This window comes from Homalodisca vitripennis, chromosome 8 (assembly GCF_021130785.1).
Source record: "Homalodisca vitripennis isolate AUS2020 chromosome 8, UT_GWSS_2.1, whole genome shotgun sequence".
In the NCBI taxonomy this organism is placed as follows: Eukaryota; Metazoa; Arthropoda; class Insecta; order Hemiptera; family Cicadellidae; genus Homalodisca; species Homalodisca vitripennis.
In genome coordinates, this window is record NC_060214.1 from 68617283 (window position 1) to 68639642 (window position 22360).

At 35.3% G+C, this 22360-nt stretch overlaps 1 protein-coding gene across 1 annotated transcript; it reads left to right on the forward strand.

Annotated features, from left to right (window-relative positions):
• Positions 1-1008: 1008 nt before the first annotated feature.
• LOC124368215 (spermatogenesis-associated protein 5-like protein 1) lies at positions 1009-21637 on the forward strand. The gene is given in 11 exon segments (XM_046825490.1): positions 1009-1171; positions 2309-2519; positions 3891-4082; positions 4267-4484; positions 8064-8264; positions 9956-10071; positions 10476-10511; positions 10513-10622; positions 11064-11154; positions 11607-11743; positions 21453-21637. Coding segments are annotated over 11 exon segments (1482 nt in total). The 3' UTR covers positions 21460-21637.
• Positions 21638-22360: the final 723 nt, after the last annotated feature.

Genomic DNA, 22360 nt, shown 5'->3' on the forward strand with positions numbered 1-22360 from the left:
CATGGCATGAAATCCTTATTTGTTTAAAAGAAAGTATAGTATAACCTTGTTGATCCATATTGATTGAAAAGGAAGTGATGTGAATTCACAAAACCTGGATTAATCTGGGAATAATAAAGACACAGTAGATTACAGGTAACTTACAGAATAATTATAGAGAAAAAAAAGAAAATGTTTACCGTGTTGTAAAAAGTTTTTAATTATTTAAAATGTTTAATTTTGGTATACTGCTTCCCGGAAAATATGATCACACATGTTTCAAGCCCATAAATTTCCATTGACCAAGTATTGAATTGTTCTTCAAAATAAACCATCAGATGATCTAGCTGCATGGGGCATACAGAGTGAGTCATGAAATCTATCGATTCTTTATCATCAGAAAACGTTTTTGTGTCTTCTGTTATCATTGAACAACCAGTTGCAGGTACATTTTTTCATGTCGGCAAATCACACCAATCCTATTGTTGGCTGATGCCAATCAGTTGCAAATTTTAAATTTACTATTAGCAACTTCTCATAGGCCTACTACAACATTGTTAACTTGGTATTATATTGTACACATTATTATGATCACTAAACGTGTTAAGGGACAAAAATATTCTAGAAACCGAACAAAAAAATTAATCTCTTCATGCTATAAAAATCGATCTGGACAACCTTGGAGATCCGCATAAATATGGCTTAAATAAACGAGGTCGTACTGTGGCTAAGGTGGAGTCTGTATTTTATATATAAGTGCAAGTCCAATTCCTAATGAAACATGACTGTACTCTGATACTGTACACAGTATCAAAAAACTATGTTAACAGTCTTTCATTGAGTAACGTTGACTTTATTAAGGTATTAGAATAACTAAAACTGTTGGTTAAATGTGTAAGAAAAAATCATTTTAAACGCATAATATACTGGACTCTAACATTACGCGAAATTAAAATTTTTTTCAGTCATATGGTACATTCGTTTTTCACTAAATTATAACCACCAGGTGCTTATACTGGGACCGACAGGATGTGGCAAAACAGCTCTTGTACAGAGAGTTGCAAAGGATTGTGGGCTGGTGCTTACGAACTATCGTGGGGCCAGAGCTGTTGTTCTCCACTGCCAGGAGAGGCAGAGAGAGCACTCACCGCCGTATTTGACGAATGTAGACTTCTAGCCCAGGAGTGTACAGGTTAGTGGATGTTAACCAAATATGCACAGCCTCTTACTTTACTTAATGTTGGGCTGACTAACTACATATCGTTAGTTTGTCATTAATTAAAAAGAAAAAAGACCAATTAATGATATATCAGTAAAATTTGTGTTTAGGGTTGTAATAAATTTTGAATTTTAATCCGAAATCTTTTTCTAGTTTTTTAATATATTCAAACTGATTAATAATGATTCAGTCCGTAAAACTGTTTAAAAAGTAGAGTTTGTACAAGAGACAGCTCTTAAATGTTGCTGACAGCTGAAAAGCTCACTCTTGTTAGTACCTAGTAGCCAAATGACTGACATTGTATACTTTTTGTTTTTTACATAACATTCCATGTTTCAGAATGTTAAAAAATGCATTTGAAGAACATCAAAGACAAAAAAATATTTAAATTCTTATGTTGCAGTCTCTGTATTGATTCATTATAACAGAATTTAAATATTAATATATTTTCATCTCAATAAATTTTGCAATAAAAATAATTTAAATACAATATAACCTATACACTATTAACCTGTATTTAAATATGTGTATACACTGGTTTAGCACTTACCTATGACCTTGTCCACAATTTCCTGCTGAATAATAGGAACGTCATTGGCATATAATTTTAAACTTTTAAGAAATGTTTGAACTTTTAAGTTTGGAGATCAATTGAGAGAGTGAAACAAATTTTATAAATTGCCTACCAACGAAATACTAAGTGAAATTTCTTTGCGTTCCGTGTATTTAATTAAACAGCCACAAAGATTTCAGTAATACTCTACCATTTGAAACTAGTGTGGAGTAATCATAAAGTCGAAGTCCTTGGCTTTCTGAGTGAAACTACATATTATGTTTGCGTAATGGAGTCATATGATATTTTAAGTATGTATTATTTAATCAATATTCAGATTAAGAGCTACATGATTCAGCAGCCGTTACCTGTATTCCAGGTTATAAATAACCTCTGAATCAGTTGTTTTGATACAGATAAGTAAAATTACAGTCATACACCATTCGGCTCATAGGAATGGTTTTTATTGTTCCATTAAAAATATCACAATACATACGTAAATGGTAAAATCTCAAAATACTTAACTTATCTCAATCTCAACTTAAGATATGATACAGGAGGCTGTTTGTTTGCTACTGGACCAAGTGGAGAGTCTGTGTGGGCGACCAGGGGACTCAACGGAGAGTCATGTGGTGAGGCTGGCCAGTCATCTGCTGTCCTTGCTGGAATCTGCACACAACACGCCGGGTCTTGTCGTAGTCGGCAACCACCAGCCGGCCTCAGGCCTTGCACCCGGCAGCACGCCGGCCAGGTCATTTCGACCATGAGGTGTGTGTCCTTTACAGCACTGCATTTCCACATTCAATACAAGTTTTAGAGATTAAATAGATAATAACAATACAACATTTTAATAATATAATCCAAGTAACGGCCTTATCTTTGGAAATATACAGAATACGTTTATTGCTGAGTAAAATAATAAAAAAAAAACATAATACTTCACGGGGTCCGTCAGTATTTAATTGTTTCACAAATATAGATTTTTCTAATCTTCCAAAATGAGACATGATTTTTCTTCCTTCTAACACAATAGGCATAGATTGAATTAATTGTTATGTGAATTATAAAGTCACAATACTTTATTGTTATTCTTCGACTCTATTGAGATTAGCTGAGGGGGTGGGGTGCCGCGGAAAGTAGTACAAACCTTAAGGGAGCCTTGAGTCCAACAAGTTTGGGAAACACTGGTATAAATCAATAATAATAAAAAATAAAAAAAAAATATTTTAAAAGATAATTATCTTTTACTAATCGACAGATCTCTTATTTTCTTGAGAGCGCATATATAAACTTTATTTCAAAGGATGTTTATAGGACATTGAATATTGGTACCTTGAACAATACACGGTTTTGAGAATAGATCTCAGTGTTTTTGAATGAAGAACTGAGGAGGAAATGAAGATCATTTTGGATATAACATTGAAAGAAATGTAGACTAAGCTTTTCTACTAGTTTAAATTTTAGATAGTTGAAGTAAAAAGAAACCCTGAAGAGGTATTTTTGTAAAACTTGTGTGTAATGTACTTTACAATCTAATTGAAATTTACTTTTAAAAAAATCTTTGGTTTTTTTTTTTTTTTTTTTTTTTTGTAGAGGATCTAGATAGAGTCTTCTACCAATACTTCTCTTTTACAAAGACCTTAAAAATGAGGTACTGCAAGGCAGCAGCAGGTTTACACAAAAACCATTTTGAATTCCATCGTCCCTTTGCATCTTGGAAAGAAGATAGTGTTAGACCATATTAACATTTACTTAAATAACAGTTTTTTATCTGCATTAATTAAAATATTATGTTGGGGAAGGCTATGGATATTGTATATAATAGTCTATTATGTTAAAGGAGGAGTATACAGGGTACGTAAAACCTGTTGTCTGAAAAATTAATGTACAGCAAATGTCAAAAAATTGGTAACTTTATTAACAGATTAAATATTTGGTGTATTTGTGTTTTTTCTATCTTTAAGTAATGTTTAAAGGGTAAAGCTCAACAAAAGGAATTCAATAACCACACTGTTTTGCCAAATAGAAAAATGTTTTACAGATGAGTTTGGATAATTTATTGTATGTAAGTAACTACCACTGAAAATAACTACGTACCACTAATAGTTGTTTTCATAAGTTTTTTGATTTTGGGTGCAGATTACACATTGGGGTGAGCACTGAGAGTGAGCGAGTCAGCATTCTGCTAGCGGTGACTCGTCACCACGGCCTGTGTGACTCACCGTGTGCCCAAGTGGCTCGGTGGACTCCAGGGTTTGTGGGAGCAGACCTGGCTCTGCTGGCTTCTAACGTAGCAAGACACTTGGAGAGATTGGGTCTTCCAGCCAACTAGTGAGTTATACATGCACACTTTCGATACTTCCCTTCCAGTAGTATCCACAGAGAGAAGTGGAGCAATCTTTCTGGGTTGGCTTTTAACGTGGTGTATATGAAGTTTTTTATGTGGTATATAAAGTCTATAATTAGAAATTATACAGGAGTTTGATGAAAAGCTTTGATTTCAATGCTTGCTTAGTGCTGATGAAGAAAGCCTACTGCAGTTTTGGCGGAGTCGTGTGTGTTTGCAGCAGCCGACAGCACTTAGAGGACAACTAGGAGTGGTGCAGGGAGAGAGAGGTGACTTCTCCCAGCTGGGGGGTGTGAGCGGTGTAAGGCTCAAGCTGCTGCAGGCTGTACAGTGGCCACTCTCACACCCTGAAGCCTTCCGGCGACTGGGCCTACCACAGCCTAAAGGTGAGAACCGACCTAGAAATGCTGAGTGTTATGTAAAAAGATGGGTTCTAAATCAGCATAGAAAATATGTCATACTATTAGGGTGTAGAAATAAATATGGTGCCGAGCCGAAAGGCATTGAAAGATATCATCTGAGTTTTATTAGGAAAAGATGTGAACAAAAGTGGGAAGACAATTTTAATGAAGATGACGATGAAACTCAAATTAGGAAGACAGCAGTTTTTAACAGTTTGGATCTACTTTATCTTCCTCGAAATTCCAGACCATTCTGTAAAGGCTACTGTTTACTTTCATGGATGGACAGAAGAACACAGACACATGAAATTCATATGTTTGTGGCCATGTAGAAAATGAAGACTTACCACATCGTACGATTCATTTTAAATATTAAGTGGGAAAAACTGGTTTTTAAGTTACTAATTTTAAAATATATTTCTAAATTTAGCTTCCTTTCTTGACCATTTCGTGAAAAAGGTGGGAAAAAGTACTCTGTCTCACATTTCCTTACTTGTTAGGTTCAATTTTTTGTTTTTGGCCTTAATTATAATGTGATTGCGGTGTTTGTAGATGATAATATAATTAAATGGTGACTTGTCGTGTAATCAGCTGAGCGTTAGCAAAGTCTATTACTTGAGGGACTGGAAAAATGTTTTATTTCTGTCTGTCTGTCCGCACATTATCTCGAAAATAAACTGACTTATGGACTTGAAATTTTGCATGCAAGTTTGATGATGGCGCATTCCATTCCATGGGATTTGATTGAGTATTAGCAAACATTTGTTTTATGAATGATATGGTTTACTATGAAAATCGCAGGATAAATAAATTTGTGAACTAACTGAGTACAATCATATAAGTTTTGACATAGTAACAAATGTAGCCTAATGAACTACAACACTTGAAATGTGGCATGGAACCTCAGTTAAGTCTCTTATGAGACACATAGTGAGTTATCAGGATTGGTAGGGTTTACATACATGACTCTCTTGAGGAAATACAAACATGATGTAAAATCTGTTGATGTAATTAGCATCAGAGTAACATGAATTTTTCCTTATCATGTTTGTGCTTCAGTTTAACTACCCTTGTTTACATGTAACCACTTGCTCGCTGTATATATGTTGGGCTTTGATAGCGTAATAATTTTCTAAATGATTTTGGCTAAACATTATTTATCAATTTAATTGTAACTCCTATGAAAAACAGTATGTTGGCCAAACATTGAATCCTTTATGTATTACGAGCAACTGGCCATCGATTGGACATTGTCCATAGCAACGTAGACAAACCTTTAGGTAGTCACGCTATCAATGTACACAAACAAAATAATTTAGAAAATTGTTACACCATCAAAAGTTCATGTAAGATCCCTGAAAATTGAAATGAAAACCTTAATAGATTGATTTAAAAAAAGCGAAAATTGAACATCAACTGGTGCATCAAACAAGACATCCAAGGGGCTTAATTTAAGATAAATGTAATGTTTTCTAGTTATTCACAAATGTCAATGTCATGGACCATCAGCTGCTGATCTATTGTATTTATTTATGATGTGTTTTTTCTTATGATTATTTATGATGTTTGATTTCTTAATTTCTTTTTCTTTAATATTGGTTGTAAGTATTTTATACAGTTTATATGTATCTGAAGAAGTGTACTTAGATACACAAAATTCATAAATGTTTTGAACCACAATGGCTTGTTTTTGATTTGTTGAAGAGAATATCCTGTTCTCTATGGATATCCCACTAATATTATAAATGTGAAAGTTTGAATGTTTGGAGGTTTGTCCTCGAATCACGTTGAAACTGCTATACGGATTGTGCTGAAATTTGGAACAGGTATAGCTTTTGGTCAGAATTATCATTTAGAGTGCTTTTTACCACCCATAATACATTCATTTAACCAAATAAAGTCGAATTCAAATTGAAAACTTAGTTTGTTTACATTAGAATGTTATGATAAGAACGAAACGTAATAACGTTTCATAATTCAAATTAAACTGGCACTAAACTGCTGTTGACAGCTATACTTCGACAAACTTTCTGAAACATCTGTTTACATTTAAATTTTATCAATAATAAGTAAACAGTGCTTGATCGGTAGTGTAATACAGATAGTAAATAAAACATTAATAATATAAATTTTATTCCATATTGCGCCAGTGACGAATTAAAATCATCTAATGCATAACCTTAATAAGGATTTCCCCCTTGTACCGGAAGTACATAAGAAGTAGGTAGGACTTTCCCCTAGGTCGTAATAGGCTTTTCAGTCATAGCAAACTCAACTATGCCAACACGATTTTGACCAAAATAGATTTCCGAGAACTATATAATCGAACGTATATAGTATTTTAATCGAGGCAATATGGCAAGCTAACCTGTGACATAGTAGGTAAGTGAATTTAAACGGTCTTAAGTAGGCACTTTTTAACCGAAGTAGGCATCTCGGTCCTATGTAAGTATATATATTTTTTCTTTGTCAGAACAACAAGGCAAACTCTACTATGGTACTGGAAATATCTTAGACCTGAAATATATGACAAGGACTGGAAATATACGCTTTTTGACCAAAGTAAGTTTCCGAGACCTGTGTGATCCGAGATTTGTTTTCTTGATCGGGATTACAAGGCAGATTCAGCTGTGACGTTATATATATAATTAATTAGAACCAGAAATGCTCCTACACATGCCAAACATGATATAATAATTAAGTTAAACTCTGATACTATTTACCATGAACTTAATAATATCTACCTGATGTATGGCTACTTACGTTTTAAAATGTTTGTAGGACTCCTATCATATTACATCATAATTGCTCTTTATAAGGACTTCGGTTCTAAAAATTGCGTGCGAAGCCGTGGGTAACAGCTAGTATATATATAAGTGGCAATAGCCTAATTTAATTTCAATAAAAATTGAATCACAAAAAGTACTTGCTCCGTCGGAACTCGAATCCGGGTGGGAGACTATATATATATATATAAAACCCCGGCAAGTGAAAGATCCGGGTTCGAGTCCTGGGGAAGCAAGTACTTTTTGTGATTCAATGTTAATTGAAAAATTATATATATAGACAATAGACAATATACTTTATTGTACATATTCTTTGAGAACAGTAAGAGAGTCATAAAAAAGGTAATTATACAAATCAAAATTTTATAAAACAATTATACAAATCAAAGCTTTGTAAATGATAGTCCAGTCACTGGTTGATGTTCAAAGCTCTCCAGTTTAAAAACTCGTCAATTGAGTAGAAAGGATGTTGGAGGAGCCATCTTTTCAACATTTTCTTGGGGTTTTGTTCTGTCTTAATGTCGGTAGGTAGGGAGTTGAACAGCTTTGCACCCGTATATGAAGGCTTCTCTTCAAATAATGCTGAATGGTGTTCTGGTAGTGTAAAATCTGCTGCTCGATGAGTGTTGTAAGAATGTAAATCAATGCCTCTGGTCAAGTCATATATATATATATATATATATATATATGTGTGTGTGTATGAAATAAATAATGGAATGTATGGTGGATTATTGAAACAAACTTCTAAGAATGTTGAGATGTCCATTGTTCTGTGCAGGGGTCCTGCTGTATGGGCCACCAGGTTGTGCAAAAACCAGTTTGGCACGTGCTGTGGCTGGCGCAACACATACCACGTTCCTGGCGGTGAGTGCGGCGCAGATATACTCGCCCTATGTAGGAGATGCTGAGCGCACTGTAGCGGAACTGTTCCACCGAGCTCGCACCGCCGCTCCTGCCATATTGTTTATCGACGAGATAGGTACAGTGGTCAGGGAAGATGTTTTTAATAATCCGAAATGAATAGTCTTTTCACATTCTGTAAAAAAAAACCTGCAGTTTGTCTATGGTTTTAAAACACAGATAAATTAATACATGTAACTTTTGTATTCCAGTGTTTGATTTTTTTAGTTCCTGACCAAGTTTTATATTGAAAATTTTAATGCCCAAAACCAAGTTTATAAAAAAGAATATTTTGTAGGGTACTGTCAAGATACAAACTGTAGTACCTTGTATGAGAAAATACTTTAGTTAATTTATGTAATGAAAACTATGAAAACAGAAAAAATAACAACATAACACAAAAAACAATAATAACTTGACTTAAATAACAACCAAGTTGATATGTTTCTTTCAAGTTGTTTTTTTGACAAAGTAGAATCGTTGACTTAAAAATTGGAAAATAAGCAAAATTAAAAATTGGAAAATAAGCAAAATTGTGTTTTTTAGCACTATACTTTGGAAAATGTCCAACAAAATCTTCTTGATATGATTGTAATAGATTTTAAGTATTTTTAAAGGTTTTAGAATTTTTGTACATTTTGAATGTAAACAAGTAGTTTTTCCACTTTTTTATCTATTTTTTCAGGAAGTCGTTACAAAAGGAAGCAAAATTGAGAGGTATATTTAAAATTTAGTAACGTCAAAAATCAGTTTTCCGACTTAATATTAAAAACTCGTCAGAGTAAGATTTATTGTCTAAACAAAACATACCATTCAGAGTTGTTCACACATCTAAATACTTGTTCTTTGCCAAGGTATGTCATTGAATCCATAATTTACGTTATATAATTTCTATTCTTCTTACAAGTTCGTGTTGCTTTCCATTTTTATGAGTATATTAAATTAAATGACACAATATATTCTCAAATAAGATTTAAAATTCATTTAAATGTGACAAAACTTTTAATGTAAAATCCTGTATGTAAAATTGATGATAACATAATATACTTAATAATACATCAACTAAGCATAAATTTCTGAGCTAGTCAGCAAATTTAAATTATATCATTAAAACTGTATTAGTGGTAGCTGCATAAAATGTGCAAAAACTACTCTTATGATATGTCTATAAAACGTGTGTTGAACTTATAAAATTGAATTTGATTATAAGAAGAACAAAATGAGAGAATTTGATAAAAAAAGTAAAAAATATCTTGGAGAGTAAGTATTTTTAAACCAGTCCATGACACAGTTAGTTGTATTTAGTTGATAAAGAAAAGTAACATCTGGTTTTTATCAAGAGTTGAGGCTTGTTTAATAACAGTTATGTTGATGGCATAGGAAGAAGGCTGCGGCTCTCTAATCGAAAAGTCATGAGTTTGATTTCCGGAGAGATCAATAAATATTTGTAAGTGGGTTTGAGCTGTTTTCCCTTAAAAACATTTAGTATCCTCAATTAAAATGCCATCAGCATTGAAAGAAGTCCCTTCAAAAAAGAAAATGTCCTCAGTTGTTGTGTTGACAGGATGTCAACACAAATGTCCTCCTGTCTAAAAGTTGACAGGATGTTCTCATGAGATTAACCTTGTATTAATCGTGTATGTTATCAGTACTTACCAGCTATATTTTATTTCATTCACAATGTATTGGACTCATTGTAACAGATTTTACACTTGCCCAAGCAAAAACTCTATTTCTATAGGTTGCTAAAATTTTGAATGGTGTCGGCAGATGCCCTGGTGGGCTGTCGAGGCAAGAGAGAAAAAGGCTCCCAGGAGAGGGTTCTGACAACTTTCCTGACCGAGATGGATGGAGTGGGAGTGCAGTTAGACAAAGGCATATGTCAGGTAACCGTTATTTTTCCTACTTTGTAGATCAAATAATTTGACACCATGTTGATTTTTTGAACAGTTGTGTAATGTATTGCGTACTCAAAAGTACAAGTAGGGAGCAAAATTAAGTGATTTGTGAAAACTGGTCTGCTCTTTGTTAGTAGTTTTTGTTAATTAAGAGAATTTCATATTTCAGTTAATTTGTTAAGCTATTATGTAATAAGATCAAAGTAAAACGATTATTTATAGCGATTGATTATTTTTCATTTATATGCATTTTCACTTATCCATAATAAAACCAAGGTTTTATACTTTTATAAATGCCTTTTTAAATTATACTTAATTCTCTTTAATTAACCATATTAACATATAAAAGTGCCAGAAGTTGTAAAAATAACATTTTTCTGGCACACATGTAGGCAGGTGTAGTAGTGGTAGCGGCTACCAACCGACCGGGACGTGTTAGATCCTGCACTGACACGCCCTGGTAGGTTTGACCGTCTCATCTATGTTGGACCTCCAGATGCCAGTCAGCGACTGGACATACTCCGCACTGTCTCTAGCAAGTGAGTTTGTGCACCAATACTTTTGTACCTTGATAGTGAAATTTTTTTTGGAATGATTATAAGGTCTTAATTAAATAAGAAAATAATAAACTATAGATAAAGTAATGTACAAAAATATATGTATATCTTAACCCCTTGCAGAATAACTCCTGATGTATTACAAGTAGGCTAAATGTAGTTTACATTTATTCCATATCTTATCATGATCAAATGTCATAAAAATCTGTAGTCAGATAACCCAAGTAACAAAACATTGTGGTTTTGTAAATAATATTTGACTTATGTATATAAAATATGAAAATAAACCCAATTAGAATGGCTGTAGATACACCATTATTTATAGTGTACAGATACATTGAAAAGAGAATGTTGCCCAAAATACACTGCCACAACTCCAGTTGACAATATAACAAAAAAATAAATCCAGCCTGATATTTGCAGGATGGCCCTGGCCGATGATGTGGACCTGGCCTGGATAGCAGACAACACTGAGCTGTACTCTGGGGCAGACCTCGCTCACCTGTGTAAGGAGGTGAGTACATCAATATGTTTATGCAGTAAGAAGGTTAAAGTAGACTGTAATAGAACATTTATTTGGAAGAAAATATAAAGCGCTATTATCACTCACCGTTGTAAAGGGTAATACTAAAAGTCATTGGATTTCATTGTCTGTGCAAAATTTACCATTATTAAAGTATACTAACTCAAATAAGTGAGAAATCACGTGGAGGTCAAGTATAGAGTTTGCAGGAATTTACGTCAGTGTCGTACTAAAGATTAAAATTAAAGTAGTAATATTTCAATACTCTTTCTAAAGGCACAAGGGATTATCTCAAGACTCCAATGATGTTACTCAACAATTAATCCTCTACAGATAACTACCTGAGCCACAATTTAACTATCTGAGTGTGGCGTGTTGTTCTCTTGAGCTGTTATTAGTAAATTTATGTCATAAACTGATTTTAAAGACGTGGACTGTTGCAGGCCGGCCTCAGTGCCTTGACTCAGGACATGAGTGTAGAGGAGGTGAGACATTGCCACTGGCTCGCTGCGCTAAAGGATTCCAAGCCTTCCTTGACCCAGGAGCAAGTCAGGAGTTATGAACGTCTAGCAGTGTCACAGTAAGGCCTTCTTCAAGAATCATTTATTATCCTCCCACATGTTATATGCACCACCTCTATGGAGAAATGCAAATAAATATACAATTCAAATTTCTACATTATGTTTAGTATTAAATTAAAACTTAATGATAAATTGAATAATAATAAATAGTAGCAGCAAACGACAAATAACAATAAAAACAATAAATGATAAATGGTTAAAAACAAAAACATTGGATTATTAAATTGTAAGGTCATTAAATCATGTACAAATATTTCTTCCACTGAATGGCTTCCTGCTGCAGCCATTTCTCAAGACAATTTCTGACATTCCTTAAAGTAGTGGTGACTGCATCTGGTGGTAGTTGGTTAAAAAGTTTTACACTGATGTACATTTAGCTGTTCTGATTTTTACTTAATTTAAAGTATTTGAGCTCTATTAAGTTCTCAGATATAATACTGTTGTTATGAACATAACTTCTAAAATTATACAAATTAAGATTTTCTTGAATGAAAATTAGGCATTGAAAAATAAATATACATGGAAGGGTAAGAATACCTCGTTGACTTTTTCTCCACAGTTTAGGAAATCCAAAAAATCTAAAAAACATTTCCGTGATAAAAATGATATTTGTTTTAAATTTGAATAATGAATTTATAACTTTAACCCCCTTCTAGGAATGATAAGTTTTGTTATATTCCAAGATATGTAAAATGGTCACAATTTTATAAGTAGTAAAAAAATGTACTTAGTTTTTATGATAATGAGAAGCGCAAGAGTATAAATGATTATTTTGCATATTGCTCTAGATTATGTAGATAGTATAATTTATTACAATTTTTTTCTAATATTCATGGTTTATATGGTTTTGTACTTTTTTAAGACTCAATTTCTATGAAAACAAAATTTTTTTACAACAAAATATAGAAACAACAGTAAGGTTGTTTTTCATTAGTTTTGCATATATTGTTGATGTTATTTATACAGGGTGTCCCATGAAGAAACGGAGAAACTGTCAGGACTTGTTCTTACGGTGAAAATAATGAAAAAATTTCATATACAAATAGGTCCAGAAACGCTTAGTTAGCGAGCTATACAGGGTGAAAGATTTTGCACAGATTTCAGTGCCACCGTTAAAAGGGAGCCCTATTAAATTATTTTGGGCGTTACCCAGGACGTAAAATTTAATGTATATTATGTATATTATGCAAATTGAACTGAAAAATTGAATAAAATTGGTACCAGACCTCTAGCTGCAGTAATTTTTAAGATATCTGAAGAAATACGCAAAATTCGGTGTCCAAAAACAAGTTTCATTTAGGTTTCAAGTAGATTAACTTTGTTAAATTTGTTTGTTAACCTTGTTAAATTTATAGTATTGGTATTAACATTTCTACCTAAAGCTTTGTAAACCAACGAATTGAAGATCACGTTGTTTTGACAACCTAGGCTACTGCAAAATCAGCTAAAAATTGTTCTTCCTTTTCTTTTATTTACTGCATTCGTCCAAACACAGAATTCAAACAAACAGTCTGGATTTCTATATACAGGAATATTTTCTTTTCATTAGTATTAAAGCGCTATTCGTTCCATTAATAAGTTGATTTATTATCATTTGAACATTGCTCACAGTATGTGTAGACATACCATATTAGAAAAGTTGCAACCACGTGTCGTCGTCCAGAGGAATAATAACCGTGGATCCGCCACTAGATTCCCTCTATCCAAAACCCAACCAGCTTTGATGATTAAAGAATACTAATAATTTGGATATGGTTTCCGAAAGGTTCCCTAACAATATAATACTAAATTCAAGACCACATACTCTAACTTCTCCCGGTCCACTCTGCTCGATAGCTGCACAACGACTCTCCGCACAACCTCCGGTTTCAGCCTGATCACCTAGCAGGAACCATCCTACCAGAACCTGTCCAGAAGAATTCCGGACGGTAGGAGGCTCCTATTGTTTGAGCTAAGGGCTAGAGGTCGGCACAGCTGGCTATCGCGTTCGCGGCTACAGAAGGATTACGCGCGCCAAATTCAAATCTATAGCGGCACTCGCCACATCCTCCCCTCCTTCTCCGAGGAGTTCGAAGGCTTAGTTATTAAGAGTGGTAGAAAGGGTGAGAGGAAAGTTATCTGGAAGTGAACCAGTTATAGTTAAATTTAGCCAAAAAGCTTAAACTAGAACACAGAGTTTACTAAAATTTTCAAAAAACACTACCATGCAGAAAGGCGGTGCAGAAACCGCGCCCATTCTCGCCGAACAGCTCCAGTCCTCAACCACAGACAAATTCAACCCATAAGTGGAAAGCAAGTAAGATCTATCTATCACCAATATGTCACATATCTGCTATATACCTCTAACTCTTCCCAAGTTAAGGTTGGGCTTCTTTAAAAAGTTTTATTTACATTATAGAAGATAATCTAGGTCAAAGGAATCAGGATTCTGGAAACCGTGTTTAACTGAGAATCTCAACCTTCATTCAGCCCCATCATCAGACTCAGATTTCCCTCCAAAAATAGGCCAAGTAGGAAAGGAGAAGTTAAGGATATTTTATTCTTGTGTAACTCATTAGAATATTTCTTCCATCGTAGCTGGCCATTATCCTAGTCCTGTTCCCCTTACTTCCCTCCCCCCCTCCCGCAATGGGAGACAAGCCTGCTACAAACAAGCCAATCCACCGGACGCAGAAGGAGAGGGAGTGAAAGGTCCCCATGACCTCTCTGGAAGAACATATACAATTGTTTTGTTCATTTTCTTTCAATATTTGAAATACAAGAAAGGTGGTGAAAAGATGATATGGCCATTGGAAAAATAAATCCAAATCTAAATGATGAGGTCTCTTAGTGACTACAGTCATAAGAGGCAAGGAAAGAGGAGAATTGGTCTGCTAACAAGTTCTTTAAACTTATCTACCCTATTAGTTTCTCAAGATTTTTTTGTGACATATGGCGAGTAGTTTTCCCTAAACGGAGTGTTCAGATCGAGAAGGAAAGGGCCAACAAACAATAACTCAAAAGAAAAAGAAAACTTCTGTTGGCTCAAAGTTATGATAAGTTTGTAGGACAGGATATGATTGGTAATAACCATTAATTTGTGGATAGGATAACCACTCTATATAACTAACACGTACTAATAAATATACATATAACTGACCATTATAAGGCCGTAACACGCATGCTCGAAAATACAAAGTAATATCTATCACGAAAAACCATACACGAACACTAAATTACACAGAGATAAACATTTATAGCAATAAATAACGATTGACTAACTGGCGTGAGTGCTTCACTATAGCATTAGCCTAGTTGTACGAGGGCAAATCAAATATAAACGGTAATTTTCAAAATTATATTTATTGAATAATACTATACAGAAACTATACTTTCAACATTTTTCAATGTAGTCTCCTGCATTATCTACACACTTCTGCCACCGATTTGGAAGCTTGAATATTCCCTGTTCATAAAAAGATTGAGGGCGAGTTGTTAACCAATCGCGCACGTGCTTTTCGACGTCTTCATTGTTTTCAAATCGTTTTCCTCCAAGTGATTCTTTCAGGGGCGCAAACAAAAAATAGTCACAAGGGGACAGGTCTGGACTGTAAGGAGGGTGTTCGAGAGTTTCCCAGCCCATTTCTTCCAATTTATCCCTTGTCAACAATGCGGTGTGAGGCCTTGCGTTGTCATGGAGAAGGATGACATCTCTAATGGGCACACCTCGTCTTTTGTTCCGGTAACTGGTTTTTGCTGACTGTAGCACCTGGCAGTAGTAAGCCGCATTCACTGTTCGTTGATCGTGAAGAAAATCAATGAGTAGAACTCCCCTTGAGTCAACAAAAATTGTTGCAAGAACTTTTCCGGCTGAGAGACGAGTTTTGGCTTTCACTGGGCAGCCTTCATCCTTCCTTCGCCACTCCTTACTTGCCATTTTCGATTCGGGAGTGTAATGGTGGACCCACGTCTCATCACATGTGACGATGCGCCTCAAAAAATCTTCACCTTCTTCTTGAAATCGTTGCAGAAGTCTCCCAGCAATCTCCGACCTGACCTGTTTTTGATTTCCGGTCAACAACCTCGGAACCCAGCGAGCACTAATTTTTCTGAAGCCAAGGTGGTCTGTGATTGCAGACTGAACACTCCCGTAGCTGATACCAATTTCCGACGAGATTTCTTGAACAGTTAACCAGCGATCACCTTCAATAAGCTGTCGAATCGCACTAATGTTGTCATCTGTAAGACTTGACCTTGGGCGTCGACCATGACTTTCGTTTTCAACACGTTCTCGGCCATCCCTAAATTCTCTGGCCCACGTATACACTCGATTTTGAGACAGAGTAGTGTCCCCAAACTGTGCCTGCAAACGAGTAAAAATTTCCGAAGGCTTAACACCTTCATTTGTTAAAAATTTTATGACGATGCGTTGCGCAACAGATGGATGTACCTCTTGCTCGGTCATGGCTGTACTGAAGGCAGAACACAACGCTAGTTTGAAGCAAGCAGTTCCCCCCACTCCTATTAAGCAAAACGACAATCGCCCACAGCCGCATCACGTCCGAACGTGTTTGGTACAGTCAACAGTAAAATTACCGTTTATATTTGATTTGCCCTCGTATATAGGAGAATACTTTGTTGAATAGTCGACTATAAGGGAAATGTTAAATAATGTCGGTTCTAAAGCATTTATCAATACAAATTATTCTCTATCCCTAATTGCCTTAAGTTATAACTTAACAAAAAAAAAAAATGAATAGGATAGAGATAGTTAAAGATGTGTTAAAGAAGTGTGTTTGGGGTTGCGCATAGGAGGCAATGAGACTGTCGCTGCTCCCAATATTGATTACAGAAAAAATATATAAATAAATGCTAATTCATGGAAGCTGTAAATACTTCAAACAAACAAAATCTAAATGGCAGATCTCATAACCACCCATCCCCGTGTAAGTGTATAGTAGGCAGTTTGGACCAAACACCAGAATTGCCAAACCCAACACCAGGTAGCAAGAGGAGAGCACACGCAGGTGAACTCCTTAGCCAAATCCACCTCAGTGTCAGGCACAGCCACCAATGCAGGGTCCCAATGAAGAGTAGAAAAAGAAAAGGAAATGTTATTTGTAAGGTGTAATATGAAAGAAGAATGAAAATAAACTCAAATTAAACCTAATATCACAATGGCTTTTTCGGAATAGAGGAAATATCTAGTGGCAGATCATTGTCGTGGAGTTGGGAGAATGCACTTTTTAATATGGGATACATGTGCTGACCTCACAAATTTCTTGGTTTTTGGGTCACGCAAGGCAACTGTTACAGGGGATGTAAAGGTCTCAATTTCCAAAGGTTTAGACCACATAGGTTGCAACTTGGCTGAGATGTGTTTGGGTGCATTACTCAGGTTAAATAGTCGATACATTACTGTATCACCCACTCTAAAGGGAACCTGTGCTCGACCTTTATTATACTGTTTGGATACTTTATCCTTAGCACGGATCAGATTGTCTAGAGCTTTACTCCATCTCTGTTCCATGTTTCTTGGTTCAGAATTAGGTTCTAGAAGTTGGTCAAGATTCCATTTATTTTCCAAAGGAGTGCGGATAGTGTATCCCAAAAATATTTCAGAGGGTGATGTGCCAGTGCTCTCGTGTTTAGAAGAATTAAAGGCGGTTTGAAAATAATGTAGGTTTTCATCCCACTGAGTATTGTCTTTGTGGTGGAAAAATTCGCAAGGCAACTCCGATATTTTTGTTCACACGTTCAGCGTGCGAACTTTTCGGGTAATAAGGAGAAGTCCTAATGTGTTTAATCCCAAGCTCATAGCACATGTTTTTGAACTGATGAGATTTGAAACAACTGCCAGAATCGGAGACAATAGACTGGGGAAACCCAAAGTAGGAAAATAGGCCTCGTTTAAGGGTATTTACAGTAGTTAGAGCTGTTGAATTCTTAGTTGGGATCATGAATGAAAATTTGCTAAATGCGTCTACAATGGTTAGTAGCCACTGGTGACCACGTTTAGTTCTAGGGAGAGGACCAACATAGTCAATCATGATCTTTTCAAAAGGTCTTTGTGCTAGATCAGACGATAGATAACCATATTTTGTGTTTGGGGCTTGCTTACAGCGCTGGCACTGCAAGCATGATTTAACCATGTTAGTTATTGTTGTAGTAAGATCAGAACTTTAAAATGTTCTTTTTAACCGATTTAGTGTTTTAGAGATTCCCAAGTGTGCTCCAACAGGGGACGTGTGATACATGGCAAATAGCATGTGGTGTAGTTTTTTGGGAACAACAACACGTGGTCTGCTCTGGGAAGGGGTTTTATAAACTAAGACATTATCAATTATTTCATAGTTTGGAGGGTGTTGTCCAGACTTAATTGACTTAATTATATTTTTTAATTCTGGGTCTAGGGCTTGATGTTCTCTTATGTCTTGGAAGGCTTCTGGAAGAGAGAAAAGAACTAAACATTTTGAGGTAGGATTTTGGGGTTTGCTTGTCGAAGGTGTTGAACTTGTGTCATGTTGTTGGGGAGTTGTGGGGTCTTCCTCGTACAAACGAGAGAGGCAGTCTGCAACAACGTTCTCTTTGCCCTTAATGTGACTAACTTGAAATTTAAATGTGTTTATTAAGGCAATCCATCGTGCTATTTTCCTAATTTGCCTGGGGTGGTTCAGCAACCAGGAAAGAGCACTATTATCCACAAAAAGAGAAAATTCTCTATGCTCTAAGTAAGTTCTGAACTTTTCCAAGGCAAACACAACAGCGAGAGCCTCCAGTTCAAAGGTTGAGTAGTTCTTTTCATGGAGGTTCAGGGCACGACTGGCGTAAGCAACAGGTGCTAGGCTGCCATCCAAAGTTTCCTGGGACAAGACCGCACCCACAGCCGTGCCAGAGGCATCGGTCTGCAACGTGAAGGGTTTTTCGAAGTCGGGTAGCCTCAAAACAGTTGAAGATACTAAAATTGCTTTAAGTGTTTTGAATGCCTCCTCCTGAGAAGGTCCCCATATGTATGGAATGCCCTTCCTTTTTAAAGAATTTAAAGGTTCCGAAATCTGAGAAAAGCTTTTTAATGAATCTCGAGTAATATGAGCACATTCCCAGAAACCTAGAAAGTTGTTTTAAATTCTTTGGTGTTGGGTAGGAGTCGATAGGTTTACTTCTGTCAGGATTTAGACTGATTTTACCATTATGAAATATGTGACCCAGGAATTCGATTCTAGGAGATGCCACAACCATTTTTTCAGGACTAACAGTCAGACCAGCATCTCTAAGCCTGTCTAAAACGATTTTAAGATGCTGCACATGCTCGTTGAAACTGTTACTGAAGACAACTAGGTCATCAAAATAAACAAAAAGGAATTTGAATTTTATATCTCCAAATACTTTGTCAAGTAGATTTGCCAAAACCATGCCACCGGATGCTAAGCTGAAGGGCAGATAGTTGTACTCGTAACAACCTGTGCTTGTGACAAAAGCCGTGTATTTTTTGGAATTCTCGTCAAGAGGAATTTGATTATAGGCACTTACAAGGTCCAGGTGGGAAAATTGAGAAGCCTTCCCTAAATACTGGAAAGCTGACTCCACGGTTGGCATGGGAGTGTTCTCCAACTCAACCATCTTATTTATGAGACGGTAGTCTACCACCATGCGACTTTTACCATTCTTTTTCGGGACTAAAAACGCCGGACTTGAATATGGAGAGTCACTATGACGAATAATACCCTTACTCAACAGGTCTTTAATATGGCTGTTTAGCTCTTTCAGTTTGGGAGGAGCATAATGAAAAGGTTTTGAGCGGACAATCTTATTAGTTGTTATGCGGATGGTATAAGATATTAAGTTGGTTTTGCCAAGGCATGGTGTTATGGTATCCGGGTACTGCTGCAATAGGTTTTTTAAAATGTGTTTTTGTTTTGTGTTCAAGTTTTCTCCTAATGTTGGTGCTGTATGAGTTGGTTCTATGTTAGGTTGAGCTGACTGATCCTGGAATTGATTAATAATTAAGATTGTGTCAAAGGAAAAAGTTATTTTTACGCTAAGCCGCATTGATCACCATTTTGCTGTGATCTACAAAGTCCAAACCCAAAACAACTGCCACCGGTAGGCTATCTGATACAAAGAAAGGAAAAGTCCAGGAAAGGTGCAAAGTGAACACACATACCTGTGAAAATTACAATTTAGGCTTAATTAATTCTCTGGTATGTGCAAAGTACCAAAATGATACAAACATTTGAATTTCATGTGCCATTTGTAAATTTTAAAATTGCATCATCGTTCCCTGTGCTGTCAGCATGGTTATTAATTTTTGTTGTAAGTTTCAACCCTGTCTAGTGATTTGTATCTTTCTGATAGATTGAAACTCTGATCAACACATGTGACAAGGGTGTAAAAAGCAACTGTGTTTTATTAATTGTTAAAAACTGTAAAAATTCAGTGAAATTTAGTCTCTTATCTAAAATAGATATTAAATATAAAATAATTTTATGTATATTGAGCATTGTACAATAAAATTAAAGCCTTTAAAATAACATTTATCACTTTAGTACATTAAACCAGAATTGCAACTCTGTGCAAGTGTTAAAAGTACAATACTCTACTTTTGAATTTTTCTGTTATTGTTTGTAATAAATTAAAACTGACAAAGAATTATGCTTTGTAGAACATGTTCCAAAGTGTAATAATATAATCTGAAGTGAAAATAAAATAAAATGGGTACTTTGTGATTTATACTGACCACACCAGTATGAAGAACACAAAAATATAAATTTATAGAAACAAACATAATAGAAAGAAAAAACAACTCTTTAATTACAAAATTACAAACTTACAAGATTATCAATTGTTAATGGGGTCAGATTCCGTTAAATGCCCCCAACGCTTAAACTTTTTTCAATGAACTTAGAACGTTATAAAACGATGTAGTTGAGTAACAGAACTAACATTCCATCAATCAACAAGCATTTCCAGGTATTGTGATCGGTATTGTTGTCGCTGTTATCTTTCTCGAGAATCCAGATTACGGCAGGCCGCGCGGCATCACATGATTATTTAAGTTTTTTGCACGGTACATAATTGCCTTTTCCATTACAATTCAATTTATATTTCTGATCAGCCCCTCTAGAATTTGATATTTTACTGATAGGTACTGTCTCGAGGGATGTTTTTCTTTCGTTGACATCAGCGCGGGCTTCGGCAGCACCTTCGGCCATTCGCATTTTGGGTGGCGGAGTGTGATTAAGAATAAAAACAAGTTTTGTGTGTTTTTTTCAATAAAGAGTTTAGTTTTTGTTTGGTAATGTTTTGTTTTTTGTTTGGAGAAATGTAGGGGTAAAACACGGAAGTACAACAAAGCGACGCACCAGCTGAACGGGCGGCGAGACTCTGCAATCACGTTATCTATTAGACCACTCGACTTTGGCCTCTGTCTGAGGATGGGGAGGGGTTTGCGTTAAGACAATTCCTGTTTTATATTGACGAAATATTGTTCTACGCTAATCTCTAGTAATCAGTAGAAGCAAAATGTCAAATAATGATTCATGTCTGGGTTGTGGTCGGTATAATCCCAAAGTACCATAAAATGTTAAAGTTGAATTTATGTATAAATGAAAACTTATCTTTTTGGTACTAGGTGACGAGTAATGTAAATTTACCATAATTATATGTATTATATGAGATTTATTTAAAACATCATATAATTGAAAAATGTATAAATTTTTCCTTTCACAGGGACTAAATTAAAGGTGGAAAAGTGAACATATCAGCAGTGCACTGACTAAAAGATTGCACACTACCACACTACTGTCTGACTGCAGCTAGACCAACATCGGAGATGAGGAAAATATTAAAAATAAGTGTTAACAATGCAATTTTGTACACATATGTATGATAAAATTTTATTTTGTAAACTGTCAGTTGTAATTAACTTTCCTTGTTCACATTCCAGTTAGTCACAGTTGTTTCATATCTCTTCTCAAGTCTCCATGGTGTTAATCTTTTAAGTGCCGAATTTTTGAAGGTGTTGGTATAGGCTACTGCCGGGTTTATTTGCCATGAGCAGAGCTACTCCACAGTCAGCACAAATGTTGCATGTTTCTCGCCTTCTAAATAAACTTTAGTTATATCTTCATTTACCAAACTACTGGCAGAATCTCCTGATTCGTCATATCAGGTCGTGGTGGATAAACTGAGTCTACATCCCAATCACCATCATTCTCAGAAAGATTCAAGATCCAAGATTTTTTATTGTTGTAGACTGTACAGCATAACAATGGTCAAAGGCCACTAGAATATTTTCCAGTTAAAGTTAGATTTAACTACGTCAAAATACTCACAGACCTCATATAAACAGTTTTTCGACTAGGAAGCTCTTAACTGCTGATTTAAATTTGTTGTACGGCAATTTCTTGATATTATTCAGGTAAAACATTGTACATTTTTATACCCATATATTCAAAACTATTTTGTGTACTAGTCTACATACATCTTTTCGTGTTTAAATTATTTTTTATATCTTGTGTTAAAAACCGTGAATACTGGTTGAGTCATTACATTTATTAATATTTTCTTTAATATGCAACAAGGTTGAGAAAACATACAGTGATGGCAATGAAATTACTCCTAGGCATATGAATAAA